A 13931-nucleotide genomic window follows, 5' to 3' on the forward strand; every position below is an offset into this window, starting at 1 on the left:
GGATCTGGACAGGCTGGAGCAATGGGCTGAGGTCAGTGGTTTGAGGTTTAACAAGGCCAAGTGCCGGGTCCTGCACTTGGGTCACAACAACCCCAGGCAATGCTCCCAGCTTGGGGAGGAGTGGCTGGGAAGGGCATGGCAGGACCTGGGGGTGTTGGTGGACAGCTGACTGAACATGAGCCAGCAGTGTGCCCAGGTGGCCAAGAAGGCCAATGCCATCCTGGCCTGTTAAAAAAAATTTTAAAAAAAATAAATAAAAAAACCCAAACCTCTTGTGTTGAGCAGTAGGGAACTGTTCGTGCCCCTGTACTTGGCACTGGTGAGGCTGCAGCTTGAGTACTGGGTTCAGTTTTGGGCATCAGAGTATAAAAAAGACATTGAGATGCTGGAGCAGGTCCAGAGAAAGGCAACAAAGCTGGTAAGAAGTCTGGGGAAACATGTCTTAGGAGGAGCAGGTGAGGGAACTGGGATTGTTTAGCCTGGAGAAGAGGCAGGTTGGTTATTGCTCTCTGCAACTACCTGAAAGGAGGGTGTAGTGAGGTGGGTGTTGGTCTTGTCTCCCAAGGAACAAGTGACAGGATAAGAGGCTTAAATTATGCCAGGGGAGGTTTAGATTGCATATTAGGCAGAATTTGTTTCCTGACAGAGTGGTGAGGCATTGGAACAGGCTGCCCAGGCAGGTGGTGGAGTCCCCATCCCTGGAGGTGTTCAAAAAACATGCAGATGTGGTACTTTTGGCACATGGTTTACTGGTCATGGTAGTGTTGGTTTGATGGTTGGACTTGACGATCTTGGAGATCTTTTCCAACCTTAATGATTCTATTATTCTCTGACTGGCTGTAAAATTATTTTATCCCTGTGTGGTGCAGAGGCAGTGACACTTATGTCACCTTCAGAGTCCCTCTTGCCTGTGATGCCAGAGAAGCGTGTCCACAGGCTGGGACTGTGCAAAGGTACACAGGCAGCTGTAAGGCTAACCAGGCACCTGGGGAAAAGAGGGACTAGCACAGAAGAAAAGGGACAGACTGAGTGCTCTGTGCTTTGCATGTGTGGGGATGTGTAGAAAAAAATGATGTGTGGTGTCAAAGGAAACACCTGCCTGTTTCTGTGGCTGATGAAGGGGCTGCCAGAAAGACAACAGTGATACACCAGCTTTTTAAGGGGAGCTGGTGTGTTAGTGTGGTTTGACCTGGTAGGTCAAGCAGTGTGGTGGGGCATTTCTCCTCGCAGGGGTGCATATCCCCAAGCCACAAGCGTAGAGTCATTGCTAAATGAAGCATGGTACGTCGGAACCGCTTGTTCTTTTCTCACATTTGCACTTGCACAGGAGGAGGAACAGCAGCCAAGCAGCCCTCTTGGCATAGAAGGAATTGTACCAAGGCTCTAAAAACCTTGGAGAGAAAAAACCTCACAGGTTTAGTCTTAGAGGTACCTAACACTTAGGAATACAAGGACAGGCTAAGAAATTAGAGACAGCACTCAACTTGCACCTATTTTTACAGCCCAAAGAGAGTAAATACCATCCTTCAAGGGGAAAGCACAGTGTTTCTTGGAGGCTGCTTGCACAGGACTAGCCTTAATGCCTGTCCATTCTCCCTTGCATATTCAATGAAGAAAGAACAGGGCAAGAGTGAATCGCAGCAGCAGTGACTCAGAGTTGAGGAGTTACCCCTGATTCACCCTCCCGATGTGCCTCTTCCTCTATCAGCTACTAGGGGAGCTTGGCCTCCCTGCTGGAACACCTCAGGGTAGGGCTGAGGAGATACTGCTTTTACCTTCCCCTGTGGAGCTGGGACAACACTCACCTCTCAATTCCAGCACTTGCATCTCAGCACTTAACAGAGCTAAACCAATAGAGACCAGGCTAGGAATCATATCTACACCTCAGAGCCTGTAAACACCCACTTGCAGCTTCTGTGCATTACATTTGCTAGCCAGCTGTGATGGTAGGGTGTGATTTGTCCCCCTCCTCAGTACAGCTGTGCCAGCACACACAATTACATTGACATAACTTTCTTTTAGTGAGATTATTGGGGGATTGCATGAGGTAGACTGGTGCTGGTGGCTTTGTACCACCACAAGTACAAATCACAGCTCTGCTGGTATAATAGCTCCCTTTAAATTGGAAGTGCTTTGTCCATCTAGCACAGTCTACTGTTATTTCTACATCTGTAAATTACTCTTAACATAAAATTAATGATCTGCATCCCCTTTATCCTGAACCCCAGCCAAATAAGAGCACAATGCTGCAGCTGTAGCTATTAAGCTATGGCGGTAGCAAAGCACTCCATTAATACCTCATGCTCAGCAGTTTGTAATGCATGAGAGCTGAATAATTATGGCCTTGTTACCCTCAAACAAGAGGTACGATTGCCAGAACAAGCATTTATAATTAAAAAAAACTTATCAAGTCAAGGACAACATTTGCTCATTCAAAAAACAAGCCTTTCTGAGCAAGAGGACTATGAGACAGAAAACAGATAGTCTTATATTAATCAGACAGTTGTTTCTAGAGCTGCATTGTACACCCTCAGATAGACCTTCACAGATGCTTTATCCCGGCTGTTTTGAGAAACTAGCAGGCAGAGCTTTAACCCAAGAGCAATTCAAGCTCTTTTTGCTATGAATTGCACTGATAGGCAGGTTTAGTTTAGATTTGAGGGAAATGAATGGGAAGCAGGGCTTTAACAATGGGAGTACCAATAACCAGTCATCTGCAGCCTTTGAAACAGAGCAGACAGGCATAACAGAGTAAAAATGGGTGTTGTTAACAGTAAAATAGAAGTGGTTGAGTCTGTCCTCTTTTCTGAGGGTACCTTGTTGATCACACTAGGGTAGCAGCTCCATGACTTTGCTTAGTGGTGTGCAGAGACCACAGAACAATTATATAACTGTTCCTTCACTTACCTACAGCTCAACATGAACAGGGATTTCAGAATCATGTCTGCACTGGAATTTTTTTTAAAATTGACAGCTGGTGCAAAGGCAGTAGTTGAAAAGAGGGCTATAGTGCAGAAAGACTTGCATTATTTTGAGCAACGCCACCATTCTCTAAGCAAGAGCAGGGCATATGGGAATGAAAAACATCCTACTTTTGTCTTACAATATTATGCTTTCAGTAGGCCCCACTGAGGACTAAAAGGACTTCTGAAGTACACCCCAAACTTAGCACTCCAGAATACTATGTGCTCCCATGCAGCACATATAGCAACATATACCTGAATGGATATTTGCTGTCTTCATTGGGCAGAAGTCATGCTACAGAAGAATGTGTTTATGCTGTCACCTCATTGTGAAGTCCTGAATCTCACCTCAGGACTTGTCAACTTCAAAACAGCCAAGTCTCTTTTACTTTCCCAGTCCTGTTCTAATACTCAGCCAAGAGATAATGGGTTGTAACAAAGTGAATGAGTGACCCAGAACACGCAGGCTGGTCAAACCAGGTTTTGCTGGGGTGCCTGGGGAGGACTGGAATTGCAAGGAGCCCTGTCTGGCATACTTAACAGCTCTGTCTGCCAACAGTCCTGCTTGTGGACCCACACTTTTTTTCCCAGCATGCATAATATGCATTTTTTTTTTTTTAATAAGCTTCTCTCATTTAACTTTCCAAGAGTCCAGGAAATGCTCAGTTACTCCCCATTCCTTTGTTCTCCCACCCACGATCCACAGACCTTTAATTGAAAGCCACAGCATAATATAGACCACAAAAATCTTTAAGGCTGCAGTACAGTGGTGTAGGTACCGACGTAGCAGCCATGCAGCTGAAACTTGACTTTGTAATAAAAAGGAATTTTTAAAAACATCTCTTGACAGGTTATAAATCAAAAGAAATAAAAGTAAAACCCTTTCAAACTGTTTAGGTAAAGGACCTCCTTGAGACACTGTCGATCCAACTACATTATCAAAAACCTCCATGTTATACTTTGACAAATAATCAAATGATTTGAAACGGTATCGCTAAGAGGTACAGTTCAATTTATAGCCACACTGGCAAGGGGACTTCAAGTCCACCGAGCATAGAGGTGGGAAGGTGAAGTCCTCCAGACCAGGTAATTTCAATCACAGGATCATCTTTGCCCTCTTGTGGTCGAACTTCTCTCCTGCAGCTCCTCAGCAGGTGCCTGTGCAGACAACCGCGACGTGCGGGCGGCAGGACCAGTGGCCCAAGCCACCGCTGGCCTGCCTTGTACTTCCTTCGGCAGGCACAGGAGAGCTATTCGGGTACCAGAGAGAAACCGAACCCACTCCCCAGCCACGCAGCTAGCCTTGCTCGGTTCCTGCAGACAGCACGGTGGAGGCTGCACAGTTAGGCAAGTGGCTGGTGAAGCTCCTCGCTGCAAGGAGAACGCCCACCCGAAAGCCAGGAGACAGGGATGTGCCTTGGACAGGACACAGCCAGCAGCGACCACGTGCTGCCCGTGCCCTGGCAGCTTACAGCAAACTGTCTTGGATTACGCTCCTAGAAAAGGAGTTGTCACAATTCTAGCAGTAACACAACTTGAACTCTGTGGTCATGCTCCAAATTATTAAATCTTCATTCATCTTTCTTAAGACTTTGGAGTTATTTTCTCAGGCTTTGTAAATCCACCACTGACATATCCTTTTAATACAACATTTTGCCTCAATTATTTTCTTGCGTCTATTTTTCAAATGTAATTAAAAGCTTTAGAGACCTTCTCCTCCTAATGAATCCTTATGGTTATGTTCAACTCCAGTGTCTTCATCAAAGAGACAATTTGATCTTTAATGCTATGTTAGAAAGAATAATATGCCGTGGCGTTCCAAGTTCAGTGCTGACAATGAAGCAAGTGCCATTCTCCTCCTGAGAATTACAAGAGGATGACCAGGTAGTAAACAATCTGTAGGATTATGAAACAAAAAAGCTACCCTGCCAGAGAGCACACAGGTTTATTTCCTTTCCCTCACCTGCCATCACTGACAATCAAATATTTTTAAAGGATCCAGCAGCTCTCCCTCAACCAAGTGACTTGGTCACCTGCATTTTTCTACACCTGAAGAAACAATTTGCTCTTAACACCTTCTGCTAGTTTGTGCTCCTCCCTTTAACAGACCTGCTGCTTTATGTTTTTTAGCTCCAGCTAATCAAGACAATAAGAAGGCAACACTTGACTTACGTATCACCTATGGACCAGGGTAATGTGTAAAGGCTATTGTAAACTATTTTGGTTGGACCTTGTGGTAAGAGGTCGTACTGACCTTACCAGACTTGCCTCCTAGACACATGCAGTGAGAATACCCAGCTTTGCAAGTCAAGACCCTCTTTCCCAGTGACAGGCAAACACAGTGCAAGCTTTTTCCTCCGAACCAGCAGCAAAGGACAAGAATGATATTTCCTACGTTTGGCTCTGGCAGAACTACATGGTGACACCAAATCATAGCAGCAGAAATAAGAAATGTGTTATTTAATCATATTTTACTTTAAAAATTATTACAAAATATTTTAGAAAGTTATTAAGACAAAAAAAGTGTAATACATTAAAAAAGGTCACAGGTTTAGAATGGAAAAATATTTAAGCATTTCAAAATTATTTAAATGGAAATTCAAGGCAACACTGGCAACAAACTGTATAAAATTTTTATTTTATACACAAAACCACTGTATTATCATCCTGATCTAATAATCATTAAAAGTCACTTAAATTCTCAAAAGTATTAAAAGTAAGAGTTCTGAACAGCATAAAATTTAATATCTAGAGGACTGCTTATATTTACATCAGTAGACTAAACCAAAGATGAATTTCCATCTTAAAGGCATCTTGAATTTGTTACAGTTTTATAGAATCTTTCAACAATTTCACAGAGTATTTCCCTTCAGTGTATAAAGCTTGGGATTTTTATTGCACAGATTTGACTGAGGATCACCATGGTGGCCATTATGCAAAACACCTTGAGCAGAGCTCAGAACTGTGTGAGCCAGCTCACTGCTTTCTCAAGCTGGAGGGTGCATAGAACTCACCGGTAACAGAGCACAAGCCTTCCCCTGCTATTTTTACACACAGATTGCAAGCAGAAAGGCACAATTCCTTCACATATTTAGAACCCAAAGGGCACTGGTAGCATGATGTTACCATGGGCTAAACACCGAAGTTAACATCCACAACCTACACAATGCACGTGCAGATTTTCAGAGGAGAAAGGCACAGTCCAGCCACTTCACAAGTCCTCACATGTCCTGAAGAATCCTCTGCACTGATCCTCAGGGCACTGTAAACAAAGCCTGAAAGCAGGTGCAGAGCCTTTAAATATTTTGGGATGGGCTCAACTGGAAAAGATGAAGGGTTTTAAGGTGTCTGAGCAGGCTCACAACACCGCTACCAAGCACCGTGGTGAAGGTAGAAGACAATCCCCAGGTGTATGTACTGTGCCAGCTGCTTCTTTCCACAGGTTTTACTACCAGTTAAGATGGTACAGAGATGGTTAATTTGCAAACAGAAGAAATTTAAGACAGTTGCTTGTAACAGCACTTCTGCCAGAACTCTCACCACCACCTTGAACAATCCCTAATCCACTTCAGTCAGAATCAGCTGCCTTAATGTAAGTGGTTTAAATAGCTGGTTTAAATCAACTAGCTGATTTCTTCAGAAGCAAGCTGGGAGACAAGCACATCACTTCACCGCCAGACCACGGAAGGATTAACAGACATCCAGCCACAAGCATGGAGCTCCTGCAAAATCAGATATTTAATCCAGTCCCAGTGCCATTCTGGGGGATCTGTCTAACGAAAAGACAGACCATCAAAGCCTGGATCTGACACCAGAAGCATCAAACGGGACGTGTCATGACTGCAGGAGACTACTCTGCTCAGCCACTGCAGCAAGGAGGTCCCTCCCCAGCTGAGCCTGCAAGGGCAGGTGAGCTAGGAGGGCTACACACTTGTCCCTTCTATCTTAGGAAGCTGATAAAGCAGTTAAGGAAATGACCTCACAGAAGCAGAGGACAGCATACACTCTAGCAAACCCGCTTCTCAACTATTTTAAAACAGAAAAAAAAACCAAAAACCAAAATCAACCACTTCATAATTATAAGCCTAGAATTAATAGTACCACCATGCAGCAATTACTTTGTTAGGCAGCAACTGGTTTGGAAGCAATAATTCAGCAACTGCCTTAAACCTGTAACAAATATGTGACTTGCTTGTAGTATTTCAATACTATATGACATTAATGCCAGCTAAAGAGCACCTGAAGCAGAACAATATGTATTGTTGTAAAGAATAGCAGGATTCTTCCCATTAGTAAGCTCCTGTAACAGAGGAAAACAACTGGCCAGTTTCCCAAAGACTACTCGTTTGTCGTTCTCATTAGCTGATGGCAACACTTGCATCCCTCTCTGTCAGAGATGGAATCAGATCCTCAGATCTACACACGGATCAGTCAGCTGGTGAGAGAATGGGTATAAACTACCTATTTGGAACAGCTAAAATGAAAACAAAAAAGGAAGCCCAAAGCCTCTCAAACACAAAACATGCTAGGGATGCCAGCATGTGTGTGGTAGAAGAATCCATCAAACCATTCTGAAAAGGTTGGCAGTATTTGTTTCAAAAGGCCCAAAGGTCAGATCATGGGAGTTAGGAGATCTCAGTCAGAGTCACTTCTGACATCAGCTCATCGTGGCACTTTTTCATAAATATTACTTGCTTTGCATTTCAGTTTTTCTGGGAAGTATCAGCAGCAGGTATCACAGATAGAGAGGCCAAGGCAGAGAGATGACTTTACAGATCCCTTTCAGTACCAATGTCTCCAGTTCTGGAATGGACACCAATAATAAAGCACTTAGGTGGGGAAAAGTCTGTCTGAAGAGCTATCAAAACCTAGAACTCTATTCATATGTTTTCAAGGTGAGAATAATTACATGAAAAATCACATCATGACAAAAGTCCTGTCATGGTGCTGCATTGCTTAATAAATACCAGCAGCATGTTGTTGGTCCTACACCGTATTTACAGCTTTTAATTAAAGAACTAGATTTAGAGGCTACAGATGTTTTGATGTGAAAACAAACTGAGTAGAATCCAAGGGAATTAGAAAAACCAACCAAACAAAAGGGTTTAGAATGCTCATCATAGACATGAACATAATCCCTAAAGTAAGACATTGCAAATCATAGCAGAGAGATGGCAGGTTTCAGATCACCAGTGACACTGCTCATAACAAAACCTCACTATAATCTACCCGGTTTTCAGAGACAGCTACAGCAAGCTCTGTACACCTAGGCTGAGATTAGGTTTTAGTGCAAATGGACACTAATAAATACATGGAAAAAAAACAGTGCAAAGAGCATTTTTTTCTTCTCAAAGCAGGAAATTCTATGAAGGAAAAATAATTTTATGCATGGTTCCTAAACCAAGCTACAGCTTAAACTTGATGCTTCACACCACCTGTCAAAATTTTTCATCATCCATGCAGTGTTAGGCTTGCCTCAGAGCTTAGAAAGGGAATGTCTCTATGAAGCTGGGAGGTGCAGTTGATATGCCAGAGGGATTGGATGTGATCCAGAGGGACCTGAGAGGCTGGAAAAGTGGGCCCAGGTGAACCTCATGAGGTTCAACAAGGCCAAATTTAGGGTCCTGCACCAGGGCAGGGACGACCAGCACTATCAATATAGGCTGTGAGAGGACATGCTAGAGAGCAGTCCTGTGGAAAGGGACTTGGGAGTGCTGGTGGATGAAAGACTGGACAGGAGCCACCAATGTGCAATGGCAGCCCAGAAGGCCAATCACATCCTGGGCTGCATCAAAAGAAGCGTGGCCAGCAGATGGAGAGAGGTGATCCTGGTGCTCTACTCTGCCCTGGTGAGACCTCACCTGGAGTCCTGTGTCCAGCTCTGGAGCCCCCAGCACAAGAAGGACGTGGACCTGTTGGAAAATGTCCAGTGGAGAGCCACGAAAATGATCAGAGGTTTGGAGCACCTCTCCTATAAAGACAGGTTGAGAGATTTTGGGCTCTTCAGCCTGGAGAAGAGGAGGCTTCAGGGAGACCTCATAGTGACTTTTCAGTACCTGAGGGGGCCTACATGAAGGCAGGGGAAGGTCTAGTCAAAAGGCTTTGTAATGACAGGACAGGGAGTAATGGTTTTAAACTGGGAAAGGATAGATTTAGACTGGATACTAGAAAAAAAATCTTTAACATAAGAGTGATAGATCACTGGAATGGACTGCCCATAGAGGTAGTGGAGGCCCCATCCCTGGAATCATTCAAAGTCAGGCTTGGTAGGCCTCTGGGCGACCTGGCCTAGGTAGAAAGGTCCCTGCTTGTGTAGGGAGGTTGGACCAGATGACCTCTAGAGGTCCCTTCCAGCCTAAAACATTCTATGATTCTAATGTCACAAACTCAAATTCATCAGAAAGTGGCAGCACTGGGGAAAAAAAAAACAACTTTGACTTTTTTTAAATAGTCCTTTGTCTTAAAACAGCTTCCTCATCCTTTTCCAAACAAGCCCAGATTTCGCAAGGGCTTAGTGCTGCCACAACAGGTTACAGGAGTATAAATTTGTTGGAATAGGGTATTGATGAAATGGAATTAATGCTTGGAAGACAAAGACAATGTCATGAGCACTTACACAAGAATTTTTTTGCATAAAATCAGCTTTTTCTCATTTGCATTGGTATTTCGGAACATCTCCTGCCTTACAGCAATTTGCTCAGCTTTTGAAGGCTTTCCTCTGAAGTGAGGTCTAGCAGTCTTGCTTCTACCTCCAACCCCTAACATTCTGTGATTTGGAAAATGCCTTTCCACCACTTCATTTCTTTCACAGCCATCGACATCTGGTCTGTCTGTCACCTGTCTGATAGGTGTTGCATCAGTCGTATTTCCTGCAGTCCTACAGCCTGTCACTTGTGAGAGAAATCAAGGATGCAAGTGCTTAGTTTACCAACAGAGCTAGTCAGTAGCAAGAGCTCTCAAGCTAGTGCCATATTTATAAAGAAAGTTGTGGAGTCCACAAACATTCTGGCAAAATTTACCATGACCTATGCATAAACAAGCTGCATATGGTATTAACCTCACAAGTAATATTCACCAGGATAGTAACAACATGCTGTAGCATTTTTCCAATTCGTGTTCAGATTGCTGCTTTTGGGGTTACTTCTTGAAAATATTTATTTTTCACCTTTTTCCTCTGCCAGCTGGCTTTTCAAGTTTCTTCCTGCAACTTTTATATCTTTCAAAATAATCTGAAAGAAGATTCTGACATTCAGGTCCAAACTGACAATAATGGGGTGCAAAACTGTCTCCTTAATATACATTACCCTCCCAATAAAACCCCTACGCTCACTGTTACATTAAACTGATCTCCACAGACAGAACCGAGATATATGAAGAGTAAAAACAAAACCAAACCTGTTACATAAGGATAAGCATTTCTGCAAGGCTCCAATTAGGCATCCCTTTTACATTCACAGTTTGACTAGTAAGCACAAAAATTAATTCTGCTGTACTAATTTATAACTCATAACAGGAATATCTGGTCCATTTATACACAAAATATCTTTAGGGCATAGCTCAGAATTTATGCCTCATACATTAGTCACCTCTGTCCAAATCAAATCAGCACACTGTTGTCCTTAAGTTAGTCTGTTTAGACACGAGTTTTTTTTTCGTGTATGTCACCTGGACAGGTGACAGGACCACTTATTAAAGCAAGACCTTACATGATGCTTAAGATGCCATTACTTGACCTAAAGACCTATTAAAAAAAAATTGTGATGAGCAATGCATAAAAAATTGATCAGAAAGAAGAGACAGAAGTTGTTACCTACAGTGCACTGAAAATTTGTTTTAGTTTGCCCCATTCTAAAAAAAAAACCTAAATAATTCCAGAAAGTTGGCTTTGTTTATTCAGTGGCTGATTTTCTGTGGCACTCTGAGTGTTGCCAGGATTTTCAGAGAGTCCATCAGCATTTTGTTTCCAACTGTAAAAATGCTCTACAATAACTTCAGCTAAAAATGAAACACTTGCGAGAAATCCAAACACCTGTGAAAGTGAAAGGAATAGATGGTTTTACCACACACAAACATTAACAGTATTCTAACATTGTTTGGAGACATTTGCTGGGCTATTTACATACACTAATAATGCTTATATAATAAGATTAAAGTCTTCTTTAAATCAGTAGTTTTATTTCAATTAGAAATAGACCAGAAATCATAATGCTAGCACATTTAATGCAAAAGTTTTCACATTTCTCATCCCCCTAATCAAGTGTGAACACTGTAATATGTTCTCAACAGCCCTTAATAGTAAAAGTAAATTAATTTTATTGCAAAAAATTGTTATTAAAGCAGCACAGCGCTAGTGGTATAGCAGAGTATTTGTCCAAGAGGTGGCCGCTGGTTAAAGGAGTAAGCAAATAAGAATAGCGCGTGGAAGGTGAAGTGAGACAAGATCTACAGAGCCTAAGCAAGCCCTTACAGGATTAGCAAGGGGGAATGAAATGACATTTTGTTAATGACATTTCATTACTAGCCATGGCAAGACAGAGTAAGGAGAAGGTTGGTTTTAGCTACTTCTTTCAAACAAGGAAAGAAACACAGGAATTATTCTAACTTCCACCTAAATTTTATACAACTGATTTGCCCCAAAGATATTTGACACTAGTAAATCTTAAATCATTATAGTTTTGGGGTTTCCAGCTCTAGAAAAAAAACTTGAAAGACTTTATACTTGAATCATTAGGTCTGGATATATCAACATCCCAGATGACTATACAAAAGTGTGTCTCTCTAATAGCTCATGACTGTGGAACAGAATTATTCTGCTTTCTTTTCTAACTCATTTTTTCCCCAATCAAGATCAAATCAAAATTTGATTTTTTAAACTCACATACTCACTCTTCCAAGGTTATTCAAATGAAGTGCCAAATGAGTGAGGAATCAAGACACTCACAGCATTCCAAAGCTTTTCAGTGTTCCTTGTGAGATGCATTCCCTGCTGCTCTTATAACTATTTCTGTCACTGAGGAAACTGGTGCTCCTATTGCAGCCTTTGCAAACCAGCATTCTCCACATATGCTTTACAATGCCTGCCAAAACACATGGTTTCTTGCTGACTTTGTGAGGGGGTGGCATTATGAAAGAACAATTGAGGAAAAAATCAGGCATTTCTGAGATAGGATAACAGAGACCTGGAAAGCTGTGAGAGGTGGCAATATCAAAACAGTGACAGATGACAGGGAATAACACAGAGCCAAGGCAGTGAAGCCTGATGAACACAAAAGCAAGCTGCAAGTGCTGAGGCGCTGCAAGTGCACACAGAGCTCTCCAGCAATCCTGAGGAATGCCTGCTCTATGGATTTCCTATGGTTATTTTCTGGAAGTTCTGAAATAGCTAGCTCCTCCTGGAACATTGCAATGCGCTGAGTCCTGTCCCCTGCCCAGTTTCTCCCCTGCAAATTGAAGTCTAGAGGGCACAGAAATTAACATACAAGATAAATACAAAGTAAATCATGCTATTTTAAGACTTACACATGCAGCATTTTCAACAGCAGTCCCAGAGCTGGTCACAGTAAGCACTATTGATGCTAACAGAAAAAAGACACCTATGGCTAGTATAGCCCAAAAATTCTGCAGATATAAAAAAAAGAATGTTATAGAATTGTAGATACACTACCTGAAAAAAGAACAAGCACCATTACAGCAGTAGAGTCAATTTGCCAGCGAGCTTATGCCTTGAAATTGTGATGCTAATGGAAGCTTTGGAAAATGTATTTTACAATGACATTCCAAACAACATTCAACATTACCAACTATATAAAAGAATGTGAATTACACACTCCCTTGTTTTTGCCATCTTTAAGTACGTCATTCATTTCCTCTATTTTCACAATCAAATTCAAGATCAGATCAACCATGCTAGCATTATTCCCAACGTAAAACATTTGGGAAATCAGACACCTGTAAGTAAATGAGCTCATTCAAGTCTCTTACCACACTCCCTTATCTGTACTCTCGGGAAAAAACTGTTTGCTCTGAAGATAAATAGGAAGGGACACTCAAAAACCATGATATTCTTACTGACTTTACAGAGCAACTTTTTGCCATGGCTCCATCTTCTGAAAAAGTACAAACAGTAACAAGTATGATTGTTACCAAAAAAGGAAGTAACCTGGTGGGGAACTAGATAGCGTAAACAGGCAAGTTACAAGTATGATGGTGGCAGTAAACTTTGTTCTGTATACATACATATATATGATGACTACACAGTAGCATTAGCCTGTATGAAAGACTTTCACACAAGTCCTAATATCCTGCAGGCAACCAACATACAATTTTGGAAAAACTGTCAATATAAAAGGATATAAAAGGGACACTCAAAGCAGACTACTTTTTTAACTGTAAACTACTTTAATCTACCCTTCAAATAGAGAAGAAAAATCGTTCTGTATAGCCTTTTAACTCCTTAGTAGTTGTTAAACACTTACAAGAAATGGCTTGTCTTAAAAAAATATTTTCTTACCGCTCTCTGTACTTTATCTTCCCCAAAGGTTTCATATACTTCAGTGCAGTACACACACAGGACCAGGAGGCTCAGAAGAAAGGCACTGCAGCTTGTGAATTCAAAGAAGTAAAGTCCACCACATTTGATACAATCCTCCACAATTTCTTCACAAATAACAGCCAGAAGAGATAAAATCTGCAAACAAATAACATACTTTAGATGAATCAAGTCTCTAACACCTTCAGCAAATAGGCATCTCTAACAGGAACATTAATAAAGACAGCTGTAACGAAAAGCCTCAATCTACACAGAACCCAGTAAAATTCTGCACTATTAAAGACAGAAATAACTACATAGTAACACAGTTCATACTTGCTAGTAAAGTCGGTCAACAAACTACTCTCAGGTAAGCTAAGCACACAGTGCCAAAAACAGCTTATTAGACAATCAAAGTTGCTTATCCGTGGTTTTATGCA

The 13931-nt window shown here is 41.9% G+C and overlaps 1 protein-coding gene across 1 annotated transcript; it reads right to left on the bottom strand.

The window, feature by feature from the left end:
- Positions 1 to 10824: 10824 nt before the first annotated feature.
- On the bottom strand, positions 10825 to 13650 carry CMTM6 (CKLF-like MARVEL transmembrane domain containing 6; the record flags this gene model as incomplete). The annotated part of the gene is made up of 3 exons (XM_008946084.1): positions 10825 to 10992; positions 12483 to 12581; positions 13474 to 13650. Coding segments are annotated over 3 exons (444 nt in total), but the record flags the coding sequence as incomplete, so codon positions are not given.
- Between the last annotated feature and the right edge of the window lie 281 nt (positions 13651 to 13931).

The sequence above is a fragment of the Merops nubicus genome, unplaced genomic scaffold (assembly GCF_000691845.1).
Source record: "Merops nubicus isolate BGI_N331 unplaced genomic scaffold, ASM69184v1 scaffold21988, whole genome shotgun sequence".
In the NCBI taxonomy this organism is placed as follows: domain Eukaryota; kingdom Metazoa; phylum Chordata; class Aves; order Coraciiformes; family Meropidae; genus Merops; species Merops nubicus.